Raw genomic sequence first — 20,038 nt, forward strand, 5'->3', positions numbered from 1 at the left:
CAGAGCTCTGTCAGCGGGAAGGAATGAGAGCGAGAACAAGTGAAAATGAGAATATTTATAACACTGCATGGCAGTTGGGAGCATACCCATTTCATTCCTTAAATACATGTGTAAATTAAACAAGGAGAGCTTATTTCTTTACTTTCCAACTGCATACGATCACAAGGCTCGAGTCCGGTACTGTGAGAACAAAGGCTGCAGATTCATGAGGTGACTTACCACGCACAAAAAAAAATCCCCAAAAAACAATACAAACCCTCCACAATGCTTTTCAAAAGCCAGGCAGGACAGAAATGGCCCACTGGGTTTGAGATTTGCTGGTGCCGATGCATCACAGAGAACAACAATCCCATGAAATTCAGAACGACGGTGAGAAAACAGAACAGGAGGGCATGTTGGCTGGAGGTGGGGGCATGGTTTAACTAGGTGGTGAACAGAACCAGCCTTTAAGGATGCTCTTTAGTTGCTTGCTCATTTGTCTACCTTTGTGATGCTGCTTATTAGCTGTCAATTTTATTTACCTGGGCCTCAGAGATGGAGACAATGATGGTTCTTTTCCAAGAAACCCTCGGAGACCAATACCTTTATTTTAACGGCCTTCCCAGCAAGAATCTCCTCCAATATTTTGGCTTTTCCTCATCACAGCTATCAGCTACCCAACAGCTGCTCATTTTACAATGATTTGCCAGAGAGACAATGATTGAAAGGGCCAATCTGTGTCACACGGAGAGGCAGTCGCAGGATACAGCAGGCAGTAATAGCGCAGAAGTGAGGTCAGAAAAAAACAAGACTGAGGTGGAGTAGAAGGGGGGTGACAATGAAAAAAAAAGAGAAATAGCAACAAACAGAGCAGATTAAGAAAATCCCAAACCCCAAAAATATATCTGTTGGGACACGGTTTGATGATGAAAGCAGGGGGAACAACTGTATTCTCCAGAATGGATTTTTGTTTTATGCAATGTGGAATCATAACCCAAAATAGACCAAAATGGATTCAAATAGCAGAAGTAACCTATGCAAACCGGAATTTGGGAGTAGTTGAGGATGAAGACAAAGACGACATCATCCTCCTGGAGGAACTCTGGTGCAAACTTGCTGTGAGCAGGGAGCATATTTACCAACTCTGTTACAGTGTACTCTCTTGAGAAAGCTCAATAGGTTACAGTGGGTGCTCAATAAATACCACTGATTGATTTCAACAACTGAGAAATGAATGGATCGAGAGCTGAATGTCGTAGAAGCAGGCCTAGTGCCCTAGAAATTTATCCTAAGGGTAAATCTTCAAGAAGAGAGTCTTTAGAGATGCTCTAACAGAGCTAATGTTCCAAGAGGTGGTCTAACTGGGTTCTACCTATATTTAATGTACTGAATCCTGCCTGGGTGTCAGCCACTCAATTACCAGTATTTATTGAGTCCCTCAAAGTATAGTTCAGTCTAATAGGCGCTAAGAGTCCCCGATAAAGAGGAGACATGGTTACTGACTTCAAAGAGCTTACAATCCAATAGAGAATTTCAGAAGCATGGCAAGCTCTTTGCTGGACGTATGCTAAATCTTTCAAAGAGTATAACAGAGAACAATATAGAGTGTAAGCAGAAAACAGAGGTACCCTGGGCTATGACTACCCCAGGACATGTACAATTCAGGAAGAAGTTCTGCACAATTTTCTGACTGACCTTGGCGTTTGTTCATAAGGCCCATTTTGGATGTGACATCCAATTACTGTGGATGTGATATCCACTGCCCACAGGTAAATCAAATCCCTCGGCTCTCCTGCACTCCCTCAGTCCCTTAAACTATCAACTCAATTCAGTGTATTTATTGAGTGCTTATTGTGTGCAAAGCACTATATTAAGCACTTGGGAGAGTACAATACAAGAATAAATGTACATGTTCCCTGCCCACAACGAGCTTACAGTCTAGCGCAATCCAGTTTCCAGGTGTTTTTCTGCCCCGCTACCGCATCCCAAACTCAGTTCTTCTCCCCCATCTCACTAGTAGCTCACTATGAAACAGCATATTCATGGAATGTAACTAGGCTGAATCATAGGGCAGGTCTTAAAAGCCATTAGAAACTTGGAAATGCCACCTCCTACCAACCTATCTTTCACTCTGGGTTTAGTTTACTCCCCCTGCAACCTGGCACAAAGAGTAGGTCTCTTACGACCCCCCAGGTCTGACGAGGTCTTGGGAAGGAGTGGGGAGATTCCAACAGAAGTGCGCTGGGAGAAACCAGATGTGGAAAGGAGAGAATAAGGGGCCGACGACCTTTTATTTTTCAACCAAAATTTGCACTGGCTTTTCAACAAAACCATCATTTCTCAAAAGCAGATTTCAACTTCTCTGAAATCCTGTTGTGGTGAGCTAGCAGGGGGCAAAGAGACAGGCTAAGCATTGTGCTTAACCCAGGAACTGAACCTGGAAAGGGAAAGGCATTTCAGGGTCAGGAAGGTGGGAGAGGCACTGGGAACACTGATCACATTTTATCTATATTCCCAAACTAGCAGGTTTCCATTTCAGAGTAACTAATGTGGGCAGGTTTTATTTCTGGGGAGGATGGCAAAACAATCAAGGGAACCCAGCTGGGAGCATTTACTTGAAGGAGACAGTCACCCCGCAACATAATAGCATCTTTAGGGAGGGCAGGCTCTATTCCAAGGTTGTCAGTCACTGCACAAATAAAAGGTGTGGGATGTAGCGTTGAATTGTAAAACCAATATGTATGTATGCATAGCGATAGGGAAATACCTAGGATGGAAGTCCAGAACACTAGAGAACATAGGGAGCTTATCTGTAAGTACAAATCAATCAATTGCATTTGAGTGCTTAATGTGTGCAGAGCAGTGTACTAAGCGTTTGGGAAAGGACATTAGACAGAGTTAGTAGTCATGTTCCCTGTCCACAACAAACACAACTGGGGGTCCGGGCACTTAACTTACTAGCATTATGTCCTCCTCCTAGTAGCACAGAGAACAAATCCCAGAATTCCATGTGTAAGACGTACGCTCACTAAGGTAAGCCCTCAACAGATATGCTCTAAATCCTTTCTGGGACTGTAACACCCAGAAGAAGAATTTAATCCCAGTACTCCTCCTCATCTCTGCTCTCATGATATGGTGGAGGATGTCCAGAAAAAGAATCTTCTCCCCACAGCACAGCACACCACTCATTTACTCCTCCCATTCCATCCTGGACACTGCTGCTTGGGTGGCAGCATAATAAAAATGCCTGTCAGAGTGTCAAGGGAAGGGATATGACTAGGGCATATACGTAGCTCAACTGCCACCAGTGGGTGGAGAAGGGGTTGTATAATTTCACCTCAGGCATTTCAGAGCAAATGACAGGCAGCATACCACTCATGTGCCTGAGACACCACTCCATTAGTTGATGGACGAAGGAGACTGGAGTGTGTCCGGAGGAACGAGACCTGACCCAATAGTATGTAAGCGCTAAGTACAGTGCTCTGCACACAGTAAGCTCTCAATAAAAATGATTGAATGAAACTAGCCAGACTGTAAGAGGCTGTCATGAATTGTACTCTGGCAACTTAGTGCTCTGCCTTCTCTTTGTTAGCACAGATAAGGAACATTTTCAAGATTTTCTGTGAACATTTTCTTTTTTATCTGAATGCATGTTTCATTAACTGCAACACAATAAGAAAACTCCAAAACCTATGTCTAAACGTAAGTGGACACCACCAAAGAAACTTTTAGAATGAAATTCCTTCAGCACCTTCTGGAATTTGGAAAAATTAGAATGCAGGTTTATTTTATACCCAGCCAAAATGGGTGGGTGCTTCACCCAGGTTCTTGGAAGAAAGGCAGTACACTTTACAAATTTCAAAAAATATGATTGACCCTGACCCCCTCTATCCAAGGCCCTCCAGGACACAGTAATTTATAGTCTTGGGCAGCTGAAGGGTGAGCAAGATAAAGGGAGGCCAAGTGGGCACAACACATGACTCTGAGTCGGGAGACCAGTGTTCTAAATGCGGCTCTGCTCACTGTGTGACCCTGGACGAGTCACCTACCTGTGCTTCAGTTTCCTCATCTGTAAAATGGAGAGTCAGCAACTGTTCACCCTTCCTCCTGAAACTGTGAGCCCCAAATGAGCCAGGGACTTTTGTCAGATCTGACTGTATCGACCCCTCAGATATCATTTTAAAATACCACTATTATTATTATTCTCCCCACCTTCTCTCTACTCTGGGAATGAGGCGGATGTCTAAAGAGAATTACTTTTATCTCATCAGTTACTTTCAGCACTCACCACTTACGCTTTCCCAGGATGGCTTTCTGAGTCACACTGATGCAATGTTAGGTAGGAGAGAGGGAAAGGAGCAGCAAAACTGTCTGCAGGGGAAGACAATTGCCTGGAGAAGCAGTGTGGCCTAGTGGATAGGAGCTCAGGCCAGAGTCAGGAGGACTTGGGTTCTAATCCTTGCTCCACCAGGTGCCTACTATGTGACCTTGGGCAAACCACTTCACTTCTCTGGGCCTCGATTATACCTTATCTGTAAAATGTGGATTAAGACTGGGAGTCCCAGTGGGACAGGGACTCTGTCCAACCCGATTTGCTTGTATCTATCCCAGTGCTTAGTACAGTGCCTTGCACATAGCAAGCACTTAACAGATACCACAATTATTATTATTACTTGGCTGACCCCTCACTATTAACAGGCAAAGAGAGTCCTCAGTGCCATACCTGGCACAAGAATATGTATAAATAGTATCCTTTCACTGATCTACAAAGCCTTGGCACTGAAATCCATGTAGAAGAATCTCTGCAGGCTTAAGACAGACACTAAGCAAGAGGTAAAATGGGGTGGGGGTTTGGGGAGGGAGTTCAATTTGATTATTTGCAGTAACAGTAGAGAGAAGGAGAGTTACCTGGAATACTTGCAGGAGAGATGGGGCCAGATCGCGACTGGTTGCTTCCAACGGGAGAACCCACGGGGGAAGGCGATGGGCCCCCCGGGATGCTGGAGAGATGTGGAGAAGCATGAGGAGAGAAAGGTGACTGGGCAGGGTTACTCTGCTCCCCTTGGCTGCTGGTAGAGCCTGATGCACTAACAGCTGAACTCAGTGTCGCTTCAGTTCCTGTGGGCAGGTCGTCAATGGAGCCAGATAAATCCTGCGGACAAAGAGAAAAACAAGCCATGAGTGAAACCTCGCTAGTTCACTACCTGTTCATTGAAAGCATCACCTTCTCCAAAGTCACCAACATCCCCTTTGAGGAGTTTTCAGATTTTACAATGCCAATAATTCAAGGCAGTGGGGTACCTGGCTTTTATGCCACCACCTAGCCCAAGTGTCCCCTTTGGCCCCACTCCATTTTCAGCCGGTGGCTTCTCCAGGGAGGGGAGAGACACCTGGGTGGGAACTGGGGCTGGGGCTGCTCAGGGGCAGCGGAGAGGAGGTCTGGGGAGAGATGTAAGGATAGGGAAAGAGAGACAGAGGATTGAGCACAGGCCTGCGAGTCAGAAGGTCATGGGTTTTAATTCTGGCTCTGCCACTTGTCTGCTGTGTGACCTTGGGAAAGTCATTCGACTTCTTTGGGCCTCAGTTACCTCATCTGTAAAATGGGAATTGAGACTGTGAACCCCACGTGGGACAGGGTCTGTGTCAAACCTGATTAGCTTGTATTTACCCCAGCACTTAGTACAGTTCCTGGCACCTATTAAGCACTTAACAAATACTATTTTTATTATTGTTATTATTATTATTATATCCCATTCACTGCCCTGCAACCCGGGTTTGGGGAAAAAAGTCAGGGGTAAAGTCCCTAAGGTCCCAGTGGACTGTGAGGTCTTTATAATAATAATAATTGTGGTATTTGTGAATTGCTTACTGTGTGCGAAGCACTGTTCTAAATACTAGACAGTTGCAAGATAATCACGTTGGACACAGTGCCTGTCTCACATAGGGCTCACAATCTTAAAGCTCATTCTCCAGATGAAATAAGTGAGGCCCAGAGAAGTCAAGTGACTTGCCCAAGGTCACACAGTGGACATGTGGTATAGCTGGGATGAGAACCCACGTCCTCTGACTTTCAGGCCCGTACCCTTTCCACTAGGCCACGCTGCTGGACTCCAGCTTTGCACCAAGCCTTCTGGCTGCCTGGCTGGTGTTGCTAGTAGATAACTGGGGAATCTCACAACTGCAGAGGCCTCAGGAGTGAAGGAAGACAGGGCAGGGCTAAGCTACTCCAACAGGACCTCCACCAACCCAAAAATCTACTCCTGATACCATCCCTGAGTCTAGGGTAGAGAATGAGCCTGGAGGTGGCCCTTTCACCCTCACTTCTGATTTCCGCATCACCCCAAGGAGGACTGGACCCCCTAGTGCTGAGGCTGGAACCAGAAAATAGATGAAGTTGAGGAGGCAGTATGTTGTGTGGAAAGACCAGAGCACATGGGTGTTGGAGGACCCGGGTTCCTTTCCTAGTTCTGCCACTGGTCTGCTGTGTGACCTTGGGCATGTCACTTAACCTCTCAACACCTCATTTTCTGCATCAGTAAATGGGGATGATGGTTGCTGCCTTTCCCTACCTCACAAGGATGATGGGAGAACAAAAGTAAATTAAATGAAAGTTCTATATAAAAAAACAAAGTATTACTATCATCATTATTACCTCTTACTGTACAGTTCCCTGCAATAAACCCAGAGCCACTGTTTCAACTGACTGCACCTACTTCTACCACTGTTTCAAGATATGGTTTCCTTGTTATTTAAAGTCAGTATGTGGACTCTTGACCTGAAAACACATAACTTGATCGACTGTGCATTTCAAAATTCATTCATTCATTCAATCGTATTTATTGAGCGCTTATTGTGTGCAGAGCACTGTACTAAGCACTTAACTTGGATGCAAACGCCTCTCTCTTCCATGAACCCCTTTTGAGAGGCTTTCTAGTCCTCTGTCACCACCCCAGGAAAACCATATCCTCAACATGATACATATAAAAGTTTTCAGGGGTCTGGCATCACTAATGCTTCTTACCAAAGTGATGATATAAGTGGGCAAAGGATATATTTTAAATCAATCAATCAATCAGCCCATTGTTGGGTAGGGACCATCTCTATATATTGCTGACTTGTACTTCCCAAGCACTTGGTACAGTGCTCTGTACACAGTAAGCACTCAATAAATATGATTGAATGAATCAGTCGTATTTACTGAGTGCTTACTGTGTGAAGAGCACTTACTAAGTGCTTGGGACAGTACACTCTAACAGAGTTGGTGAAAATGTCCCCTGTCCACAATGAGCTTATGTCTTGGTCTCCAAAATCCTGTACTAGTAGGAAAAACTATTTCAAGGTCCCTTTCTAGTTTAAGTGGTCAACAGCTTCATGGCACAAGGAACTGCCAATCAGAACACCTGAAAGGAAATCCATGAATTACTGTGTATGATATTGGCAAAACTTGCTCATCTGTTCTTGTTTCAACAGAAATGGAGCTAGGGCAAAGGTATCTGCAGCACTTCTCTCAGGAAAGAGAACATTTACATTCCCTGCTACTTTCTGTAGCCAAAGGAATTCAAAACCTTAGCAGATTTTACTAGCTCTACCCTGACAAAAATTTCACATTTTGTCCTGACCTTGCAAATGTATGTTCACTCAGTTGAAAATATTCATCAATAGGTACACTAATACCACTTAGTATTTGATTTATGGGCTTACTAGCCCTAGGTTTCTATATTGTATAGCTTTGACTGCATATTAAATCACCATCAATGCTTTACATGAGGGGTGTCAAGCATAGAGTCCCTGGAGTATTTTCATTCAATCTATTAAACTTTTGGATGAGACCTAGAAGTTGTAGACTTGACCACTTGTAGTTATTAAAGATCCCTTGGCAGTCTTATCCGGTGAAGTGATATTAACTCTGATGCTCAGGTCAAACTCTCAAGTTAGATAATTACATGCTGCCTACCTAAATTCCCCACTGCCACTGCAAGTCTACAGCCTATTTCTTCACTCAATGCCTGGAGCGGCTCCATCCCGGCTCTAAGACATAAAAAGTTGGTTGCATTTTAACCCAGATATGGGAAGCTCAAGTTCCACATGCCATTTAAGAATGCAAATTGAGAATCTGGTCCCCAATGGATGTTCAGCCGAGTCTTACATAAAACCTCAAATAAAAAAACAAACAAACTCAAAAACCACCACACACAATCTGAAAAAGCATTTAGCCCAATTCCTGAATGGAAAAGAAAGCACAAAAGTAAAAATGAGTATTTTCTCCCATCTCAGTTCAATTGGGGTCACATTTCACCATGATATTCTTGGAGGTGGTGGTATTAAGTGATATAAAGAAACAACTGATGTGGCTTTTGGGAAAAAAAACCCAGCCAGGCAAATTTAATTTCCCTTTAGAGGAAATGACAGGTGGCAAAAATGAGACATGTGGATGAAATCAATTCACAGAATAACGGGGGGTTTTCTTCCACTGTTTATGGCAGGTTCCTTAGCAAACTAAGTCAACATACCCTATCTGTTATATTGTACTCTCCCAAGCACTTAGTACAGTATTCTGCACACAGTAAGTGCTTAATAAATACGACTGACTGGAAGGCATGGTTGGCTCAGGTGACCAGACTCCTCTAATCCTGGCTCTAATCCTATTTGCTGTGCGACCTTGGGCAAACCACTTAACTTCTTTCTGTCTCTGTTCTCCTGTTCTCCCTCCTACTTAGACTGTGAGGCCCATGAGAGTCAAGGGACTGTTTCTAAACTAATTAACTTGTATCTACCTCAGCGCTTAGAACAGTGTTTAACACATAATAAGAGCTTAACACATACCATAAAACAAAACAAACAACAAAGGAGAAGGGATGGAGGCCTGCCCAGTCTACTTTTCTTCCTTCTCCTGCTACCAGTCTTACCACCACCAAACTAGCCGAAATTGGCCAGAAGCAGCACCAAAGGTGGCAAGTCCAGCTGAGCTGGCCCAGGCTAAGGTGTTCTGTGGAAGTACCTGTGGTGCTGGCAGTGGAGGGTGACTGTGGGCTTCTTCTTTACCTATTCTCTCCATTTCCTTCTCTCCCTCTCTCTGTCCCTTTCCATCTCTGTCTCTCTCTTACATTTAAGCCTTAATTCCCACAAGCCCTGCCTCTTTCTCCCTCTGGGTATCCTGTAATCTGGTCACCTACTCCAGAGTTCCAGGCAAAGGGGAATTATCAACTGCACGGTGGCAAAATGAGATATTTTAAGTGGTATTTCACAGGAACCCACATTAGGGTCAGCTTTCCTCAGTATCTTTACTGATAAAGGAAATGAGGCTATGCTCATCAAATTTGCAGAGGACATGAAACTGAGAAATTGCTAGCACATTTAATGTCAGGAAGAAAATTCAAAGTGACACTGACAAATCAGAAAAGTAGCTCTACACAAACAAGATGAAATTCACCAGAGCTAAGTATAAGATGGTACACTTTAGGAATGGAAATCAACACCACAAGTGCAGGATGAGGAAAAAATGACAAGGCATTCACTCATTCAATCGTATTTATTGAGCGCTTACTGTGTGCAGAGCACTGTACTAAGCGCTTGGGAAGTACAAGTTAGCAACATATAGAGATGGTCCCTACCCAACAGCAGGCTCACAGTCTAAATCATGTGGCTAGTTACAAGCTGAATAAGTCAATAATGTTGGGACGTTATTCCAGAAGCCGATGTGGCATTAGCATTAGAATGTGTGAATATATCCCAGTCCACTGCATTTTAACAAACATATTTCTTAATGAAAAAAAGTCTTGTATTATAAGCACCTGAAGAACCAGCTCAGGTCATGACAGAATTCCAACAACAATCTCAAGAACTTCCCTTAGGTGAGACACTTAACTCCTCTGTGCCTCAGGTTCCTCACCTGTATAATGAGATTTAAATACCTGTTCTCCCTTCCATGTAGTTTGGAATTCCCAAGTGGGATGGGGTGGCATCCAACCCGATTGTCTTCTGTCTGCCCCAAGTGACAGGGACCATATCTAATTCCCACCTATGTATTCTTCCCCAGGGCTTAGAACAGTGCTCTGTACACAGTTAGCACTTATCACTTATACTATTATTATAGTATATTATATATCATAATATAATTACATTATACTGTACTACTATATAATATATATAATCATATAATATATTATACATATATAATATATAATATAATACTATATACTATTATACTACTGTTTGGCACCTATGTTTTACAAATGCTATATTTATTGATATTATCAACACAGGAGCAATCAACATCCTCTCATCCCTTCCTTCTCCACTTGAAGAACACTGATGACTCTGGAGTGGCAGTTACTAGTGTTGTTTCCTCCTTTGCTACTCTCCAGTGAGCCCTTTTGGGATGTCTTAAAGAGGCGAAGGAGAGAGTGTGCAGTGGTGGTGGCCATGCTGACATACTACTACACTACTACTACTACTAATAATAATAATAATTGTGGTGTTTGTTCAGTGCTTATTATGTGCCAGGAACTGTACTAAGCACAGGGGTGCATACAGGCAAATCGGGTTGGACACAGTCCCTGTCCCACATGGACACAGTTTCAATAACCCCCAATTTACAGAAGAGGTCACTGAAGTGAAGTGATTTGCCCAAGGTCACATGGCAGACAAATGGCAGAAGCAGGATTAGAACCCAGGTCCTCCTGACTCCTAGGTCTGTGATCTATCTACTAGACAAAGTTGCTTCTCAATAGATAGCAGCACATGCCCACCACACTGCCCCAACTTCCTGGCACCAAGAGGCATCAATAAGGGAAAGGACAATGAGGGGGCTGCAGGAAGCAGCGTGGCCTAGTGGACAGAGCACGGGCCTACAAATCAGAAGGACCTGGGTTCTACTGCCGGCTCTGCCACTTGTCTGCTGTGTGACCTCAGGCAAGTCACTTTACTTCTCTGTGCTTCATTAGCTTCATCTGTCATATGGGGATTAAGACCAAGAGCCCTGTGTGGGACAGGGACTGTGTCCAACCTGATTAACTTGTATCTACCCTACTGCTTAGTACAATCCTGGCACAGAGTATGCACTTAACAAATACCACTAAAAACCAACCAACAACAAAAAAACAACAAAAAAAAACCAGGGACTCAAAGCAGACTGTTCTCTTTAGCAGGACAGCATCGGTCTCATTATCTAGGGACTGCACACAAGGAATAAAGTGAGCGGTGACTTCTGAGGTTGACCAGTTTTGGTTTCTCAACTTTACAGAACAAAGGCTGTCTTACCCATCATAAACACCATGTCTGTTAAATTACAGAGTGACTTGAGATGAAATGACTCCCGAGGCAATAAATTTAACGCAGGCAAATTTAACTAAACAAGACTCCTATGGCCTGAAACAAAAAAGGCTAAAGAAAAATAGGACCAAAGCCTAGAGATGTTTTGCATTCATATAATTAATGCAACCCAAACATACATGTCATTTTTGGTGCAAGAGGAGCGAAGCCCTATGACAATCCTTGTCTAAAACCATTAGGCTTTCTAACATTTGAATAAAACTAAATTTGTGGTGACACTGAAATACTCCACACCGTTGTAACACCTGTGACACAATGACAAACAGTATAAACACTATTCAAGATTATACAAGATATATTTCCAAAAACATGGGCCAGAATGAAACCGATGTGGTTTTTTTTAAAATAAATTATAGGATGTGTAAAACTTTTACTGGAAATACGAGGCATAACCTTCTAACGCAGCAAAACATATCCACGGGGGGAAAAAAAATCATCCTGGCACCGAAGACTAAACCAACACTAGAGAAGTCTAAAATGCAAACTTAATTATTTCTGAGCTTTAAAAATAATCAGTAAAAATAACAGTGGTATTTGTTCAGCGTTTACTATGATCCAAGCACAGTACAATGTACTGAGGTAGATACTAGACAATCAGATCCCACAAGGAGATCACAGTCAAAATGAGAAGAATGGGTATTGAATCCTTATTTTATAGATGAGTGAACCGAGGCACAGAGAAGTTAAGTGACTTGCCGAAGGTCATATACCAGTTACATGCCAGAGTAAGGATTAGAACCCAGGTCCTCTAACACCTAGGCTTGTGTTCTTTCTACTAGACCATCCTACTTCACATGAAATAGTGTAGTTAAGGTGATTTTTGCAAGTAATGTTCAGGAAAACTGCTTTTGAAGGTCTGTACTTATTTTCTTAATATATTTCCCACTTTGTTCTGGAGTTGTTTTATCATTGCAATTTTGTCTTTACCACTACAACTCAAAAGATATGCTCGGTATTTATCACAAGAAAAACAGAAAGAAGTACACTGCAAAATGTCAAGTATTTTTTATTGACAAATTTAATAAATACCAATTTGCATTTACAGGGGAAATACTGATAATATTTAAATATTCCCTGTGGCCATATACCAGATGAAGATGAGCAATCACTTCAGTTTTAGAAACACAAGTGTATCTTACAGTAGGCAGGGTAACACCTTTCTAAGTGACATAAAGTATCATCTTCATTGAGTCAAATGATAAATGGTATTATCAATTAGACCCTTAACAAGTATTTACTGAGCACCCACAGAGTGCTTAGTACTGGTCTAAGTACTCATTAAACATAATAAATGCAGCAAAAATATGGCTAGATACAAATACCACCTGCGGAAATAGTTTCATAAACTCCCTAAACTAAAATTGGCTAAGTGGAATAATCTATTCTGAATCCACACTGCAACAATGCATAAGAATAATAATAACAGCAGCATTAACCTAGGTTTCCCCAGATGTCTAGCTCTCAAGTTATAACAACAATAAAATCTTTCCCACTAACTATTCTGGTTGCTCATTTAGGTTCACTATTAGCCCTGTTGTTGGTCCAGTGGAAAGGAGCCTCGGGCTACAAGTCTTGAGTCTGCTTGTAGCTGGTTGACATGGGCAAAGACCACACGTCAGTCAATCGGATTGATTGAGCGCATACTGTGTATAGAGCACTGTACTAAGTGCTTGGGAAAATACCATATAAAAGACACATTCCCTGTCCACAGCTTATAATCTAGAAGGGGAGACACATTAATATAAATAAATAAAATTACAGCTATGTACATAATGGCTGTGGGGCTGGGAAGGGGGATGAATAAAGGAAGCAAGTCAAGGCGATGCAGAAGGGAGTGGGAGAAGAGGAAAGGAGGACTTAGTCAGGGAAGGCCATAATAATAATAATAATAATAATAATAATAATAATAATAATAATAATAATAATGGCATTTATTAAGCGCTTACTATGTGCAAAGCATTGTTCTAAGCGCTGGGGAGGTTACAAGGTGATCAGGTTGTCCCTGGTGGGGCTCACAGTCTTAATCCCCATTTTACAGATGAGGTAACTGAGGCACAGAGAAGTTAAGTGACTTGCCCAAAGTCACACAGCTGACAATTGGCAGAGCTGGGATTTGAACCCATGACCTCTGACTCCAAAGCCCGGGCTCTTTCCTACTGAGCCACACTGCTTCTTTAGCAGTGTGTGATTTAGCAGTGTGCTGCATCTCTGTCTGCCTGTTCTCTTGAAGCATTTTGGGCCCCAGCGGAAGGACATGCGACTAGTGAGGCAATAGAACATGAATTGCTCCATGCAAACCACTAGTTCTAGATGAGATGCAGTGTGGCCTAATGGAAAGAGCACAGACTTGGGAGTCAGAAGGACCTGGGTTCTAATACCGGCTCTGTCACTTGTCTGCTGTGTGACTTTGTGCAAGTCACTTCACTTCTATGTGCTTCAGTTACGTTGGCTGTAAAATGGGCATTAATAATGGGAGCTCTATATGGGACAGGGAGAGTGTCAAACCTGATTATCTTGTAACTACCCCAGTACTTAGTACAATGCCTCGAATATAGTAAACAAATACCATGGGAAAAAAATCTACTTCTTAGTGCAGGTTTCCAGGACTGAAGTCTCGGTTTAAAAAGTAGGAAGCATTTTCTGCTTGAAGCATACTAGGTGGATAAATTTGCACACATACAGGTGGGAAAATATTGATGTTTAGAGTGGCCATTTCAATTCAAAAGCAGCTCTGCCCTCCGCAGGATTCAGAACTGTAGGCAACTCACTTTTTGAAGGCATGGTGAACTTGATCAGTTTTATTAAGAAATTTATTAGAATACTGTGAATGAGGAAATGATTTACACCTCCGTGATCCAGGCAAATGCTTTGAGCCCACCACAATGAAAACTATTCGGTTTCCTTTGAATGTACACATGCTGGTGTACTGGAACGACAGGATAACATTCAAGTTCATTTTTTCTATCAGGTTGCTGGATGACTTTTTATTTTGCTAATCTCACCTGGGAGAAACAGAGACTGACAGGTCCCAGCGTGGCTCGGTGGAAAGAGCCCAGGCTTGGGTGTCAGAGGTCATGGGTTTGAATCCCGACTCTACCACTTGTCAGCTGTGTGACCTTGGGCAAGTCATTTCACTTCTTTGTGCCTCAGTTACCTCATCTGTAAAATGGGGATGAAGACTGTGAGCCCCACGGGGGACCACCTGATCACCTTGTATCTACCCCAGCGCTTAGAACAGCGCTTTGCACATAGTAAGCGCTTAACAAATGCCATCATTATTATTATTATTATTATTAGTATTATTTCTTGAAGCACATGCCTTCAAGGGATTTCCTTAAAACTTGTTGCAACTCATTCATAAAAGCACAAGGGGATACATGGGTTGCCAATCTTCTTAGAGAACTAAACTGTGTTTTTTCTCCTCCACAGGATAAAGCAGCATTGGAGAGGCTACAAGTAACCTATGACTATATTTCAGTCTGATTTAAATAACACTTATTACATCATCAATCATTCAATCGTATTTATTGAGCACTTACTGTGTGCAGAACACTGTACTAAGTGCTTGGGAGAGTACAATATAACAGAATTGATAGACACATTCCTTGCCCTTAACGAGCTTACAGTTTACAGACAATGCTCTATGCCTACCAACGGCAGGGTTATTTTCACCATTAACTACTATAAGTATCAACATAGACACATCATCATTTAAGAACTGCAATCCAAATCTACTCTTTCAAGCTTTAACATAGAACATTTCAAGAATGAGGAATCAAGTATTAATGAGTCCTGCGGCATACATTAAGGTTTTAATGAAAATTTGTTAAGCACTTATTATGTGCCAGGCATCGTACTAAGTGCTGAGATAGATACAAGATCATCAGGTTGGACACAACTCATCCTATATGAGGCTAACAATCTAAAACAGAGGGAGAAGGATTTAATTCCCATTTTACAGATGGGGTAACTGAGGATCAGAGAAGTTAAGTGATTTGCTAAAGGTCACAGCAGATAAGTGGTGGTACACGAATTAAAACCCAGGTCCCCTGACACCAAGGCCCATGCTCTTTCTACTAGGCCACCCTGCTCCCAATTAGTTATTTAATTAATCGTTAATTAAGACTAAATAACTGCTGTCAGATGTGGACAAAGCAAATTTTCTCATATTACTTAGAGAAAAATAAAACTATTGATTTTACACACAATACAAACAAAAAACATAGATGACCAACTGATCTGCCAAACATGGAATCTTTTTTAGTTGTTTTTAAAGCATCGCTACTTGTAATTAAAAGAAGTCAATTTTCCAGATGTCTTTGGTTTTTGCGAGCAGAAGTGTTACTTGGCAATTTTTACAATTCCCTGACTAGCCTAAAAAATTCCTTCCCTGCCCAACCTTAAAATTCCATGTTATTTGAAAATGTGTTATGGATGCGTGTTAGAAGAGCCTGCTTCAAGCTGCAAAGACACCAAAAACTTTTCTCTTACGCAAGTAGTTATTTGGGCAAAATGCCAAGAGAAGAATATACTTATGGAATGAAAACAGTAAGAACTGTGGCCTTACTGTTCACTTGTCATCAGCATTTTAATGTTAACTGTGCCTCTGTGCAACAAAGCAGAAATAAAGAAATCTGTAATTTCTATATTACAGCCAGTTATATATGCAATGTTTAAGCACATATATTTTATATGTAAAGAAGATGGCTCTATACGCATATACACCCTCTTAAGGTATCCAAAGGCAGAGCTATTTAGAAACCTGCTAATAAAAGAACTTCCACAGTGGTTTAAAACATGCAGCCTAGTTAACAAAGAAGCTCTGTAACTAATACTTCTCTAGAGGACAATTTAGTCAGCAGGGCACCAACTCTATTCTTCTTTTATAAGTACTATCAGATCTATGATGCCTGTAAAGAACAGAAAGACCTTACTGCATCTCATTCAAACCAAGGCACCTTCAAGCTACAGTGCTTCCATTTATCTTGTTGGAAAGCTGGCAGGTAAGGTAATTGCTGGGACACTTTTAAAGGCGTGAAGTCCCCATATCCCAAGGTATGGTATATCTGATCTCTTTCTCAAGGCACTGCTTTGGGAGGCATTTTGTTCATGGAATCACGGAAGACAAATTCACTATTGCCAAAAAAAGATTTCACTTCAACTTTTTATCTCAACATTATATTTGCTGCTAGCTTGTTGTGGGCAGGGGATGTGTCTGTTATAGTGTACTCTCCCAAGTACAATGCTCTGCACAAAGTAAACACTCAATAACTATGATTGAGTGATTGATAACACTATGTGGTGCTTTTATTATTATTATTATTATTATTAATAATAATGATAATGGTATTTGTTAAGTGTTTACTATGTGCCAAGCACTGTTCTAAGCACAGAAGTAGATACAGGGTAATCGGTTGTCCCATGCAGCACTCACAGTTTTAATCCCCATTTTACAGACGAAGTAACTGAGGCACAGAGAAGTTAAGTGGCTTGCCCAAAGTCACACATTAGACAAGTGGTGGAGTCGGTATTAGAACCCATGTCCTCTGACTCCCAAGCCTGAGCTCTTTCCACTAAGCCATGCTGCTTCTTTTAAATTTGGTACCTCTGACAAAACCTTAGAGAGGTGGCAGTTCCTCTATTTCCTTAACCCTCCACAGTATTCCTTGCCCATGATTTTTATGGTATTTGTTAAGCACTTACTATGCGCCAGGCACTATACTAAGTGCTAGGGTAGATACAAGATAATCAAGATGGACACAGTCCATGTCCTACAGTATTAATCCATATTTTACAGATGAGATAGTTGAGGAACAGAGAAGTTAAGTGAACTGCCCTAGGTCACACAGTGGACAAGTGGCAGAGCCGGGATTAGAACACAGGTCCTCTGACTCTCAGGTCCGTGCTCTTTCCACTAGGCCACACTTCTTCCCTTTGTGTTAACGTTATTCATGAATTTGTAACTGGTTTTAGTTACAGGATTTCTTTCTCAAGTACAAGCATTATACGTGTTCATCTTCCCTCCACTCTCGGTATATGCACACATACACACCATACACACACACACACACACACTTGGGGAAAAGGCCAAAAGTTCCCACTCTAAGATTTTGCTCTTGCCCTACTTTCATGGTGGTCCAATCTTACCAGACTTTGACAAAGAGTAGCTTTCAAAATAGCAAACAACTATCACCAGTGACGCAGTGATTTGGGTAATATGTGTGAGGCAAACTACATGGGAACAAGAGACAGAAGGTGAAGCCCGGAAAAATTTATGGATCAATACATACATAAAATACACAAACACTATCATACAGCCAAACATACTGCAGGTGGTTTTCTTTATTGCAGCTCACTTTTAATATATTGATCCTCCCCAAGAAGCAAGTTAAATACACCTTTGGTTTCGATCAATTTATCACCCGTTGGTTTCTTAGAGAACCAGACGGGATTGCAATATGTGCTTTGCTGCTACAACAGAACTGGGACTAGATTATAAATTTTGCCTCCCATTCTTAATTAAATAAGTGGTAAAAAAAATCAGCCTCATAATACTCCAAGTAACATCCTAAATGCAATTAGTTTGATGGTATTAGATCAGTCAATGGCGGGTCAGAGTTGTGAAACACTGCACAGTTGGGCAACTCTTGCTTACAATGGCCCCCAGAGAGTGCCAGGATAAACATCAAATTAGAGTAGGTGTTTCAATCATGGAGAGAAACCCAAGTCCCTTGTTTGGGGGGACTGAATGATTGTCCTTAAGGATTACTTAATGCCATTTCACATAATGCTTCCCATCTATGAAGCTTGATGATATCTGCCAATTTTAGCTTTCAGATATAGGAAATCTTCCTCTTTCCCAACGTCTCTTCCTAGTACTCCATTTTTAGATTTTAAATATAGATTAACCTAAATAGAATTAACCACATGAAAATTACAGGTTATTCCAGACACGGTGCAGAAATTACTACACTGACAAGGTAAGCCTACACATGCCTACAATGTTAAATATTTTACACTGGAGCTATACTTGTAAAACAATTCTGGGCTGCTATGATAGAGTCGAATCCAAATTTAATAATAGAGGGCCAAACCTCAGGCAGGGAATGTGTCTGTTCTATTGCTATGTTGTACTCTCCCAAGTGGATTGTGAGCCCACTGTTGGGTAGGGACCATCTCTATGTGTTGCCAACTTTTACTTCCCAGGCACTTAGTACAGTGCTCTGCACCCAGTAAGTGCTCAATAAATACGATTAATTGATTGATTGATTACAGTGGTCTGCACACAGTAAGCACTTAATAAATAAGAATGCTTGACTGATTAAACCTTACCTACTAAAATGACTTAAGAGTTCTTAGTCCTTTAAAAACATTCACACACACACACACACACACACATTACTATAAATTAATATTCCCATACCTTGTTTTGTAGACAGGAAACAAACAATACTTTCTTACAACTGTTACACACTTTTCAGCCAATGCTTTGGCTGAACACAACCACAAATGGCCTTAATTTTCAAATTGTTAGAAAGCTTCTTTTCAATAAAAAAACATTCTAAAATAGTGCTTCAAGAAGTCTTTCAAAAGGCTAATTGTCTATACAGAAAATGAGTCAACACACTTAAATTATATATATGCCACTGGAAAAATGGAAGCACCTGAATGATGTGAGGTAAATGCTCATTTTAAGTCTCAGATTCTCCTTTTCAAATTAAGTAGTCTCTACCCAGACACCTAATAAGATCTGGTAATCAGAGGACCTGGGTTCTAATCCCAACTCCGCCACTTGTCTCCTGTGTGACCTTGGACAAGTCACTTAACTTCTCTGTGCCTCAGTTTCCTCATATTTAAAATGGAGATTTAGACTGTGAGCCACATATGGGACATGGACTGTCAAACCTGATTAGCTTGTATCTATCCCAACACTTCTTAGGATACGTGCCTGGCACGTAGAAAGTAAGTGCTTAACAAATAAAACTAAAAAAAAAAAAATGGCTTTTTTCAAACCCTTTTAGCCATGTAATGAAAAGACTTTTGAAATAGTTTTAAGTGGATTTATAATCTGTGCCCCAAACCATAGGTAACTAAAAAAAAAAATTATCTTGGGAAATACTTCATGAACCTCCAGGTCCATTATTAGATTTGTCCAAGTTTCTGACTCAAACAAAGATTTTCTGAGGGTCAGGTCTATTCTGATTTAAGATCCTATTTAGAGGAAACCCTCAGTGCAGTTACATGTAGGATTTCAGCATTTCTCTTTTCGTTTCAATAGTAAATTATTCTTTGGAGCTTTTAACCCTAAAATCAGAGTATGCAAACATGAAACAATATTTCTCAAAGGCTGTGAACTAGCTAGCACTCAGCCTCTGATGGAACATTTTCATTGTTGTGCTATAGTTAGTGACAGTAAACAAGGTTGAATGAAATATACTTCACAATAATAATATAATAATAATGGCACTTGTTAAGCGCTTACTACATTTGAAGCACTGTTCTAAGCGCTTGTGGGGATACAAGGTGATCAGGTTGTCCCATGTGGGGCTCACAGTCTTAATCCCAATTTTACTGATGAGGTAACTGAGGCACAGAGAAGTTATGTGACTTGCCCAAAGCCACACAACGGACAAGTGGCAGAGGCAGGATTAGAACCCATGACCTCTGGCTCCCAAGCCTGTGCTCTTTCCACTGAACCATATTGCTTCTCTTCATTTATTAGGGAAAG

The 20,038-nt window shown here is 41.5% G+C and overlaps 1 protein-coding gene across 5 annotated transcripts in view; it reads right to left on the minus strand.

Annotated features, from left to right (window-relative positions):
* The window catches only part of ARID1B (AT-rich interaction domain 1B), a 541,437-nt gene that overhangs the window by 142,928 nt on the left and 378,471 nt on the right, over positions 1-20,038 (minus strand). For all 5 annotated transcript variants that reach the window (XM_038762779.1, XM_038762785.1, XM_038762806.1 and 2 more), the window contains one exon: positions 4,888-5,131. In XM_038762779.1, the coding sequence (XP_038618707.1) occupies positions 4,888-5,131 (244 nt within the window). The remainder of the gene's footprint in view (positions 1-4,887; positions 5,132-20,038) is intronic.

Source organism: Tachyglossus aculeatus, chromosome 2 (genome assembly GCF_015852505.1).
Source record: "Tachyglossus aculeatus isolate mTacAcu1 chromosome 2, mTacAcu1.pri, whole genome shotgun sequence".
Taxonomy (NCBI): Eukaryota; Metazoa; Chordata; class Mammalia; order Monotremata; family Tachyglossidae; genus Tachyglossus; species Tachyglossus aculeatus.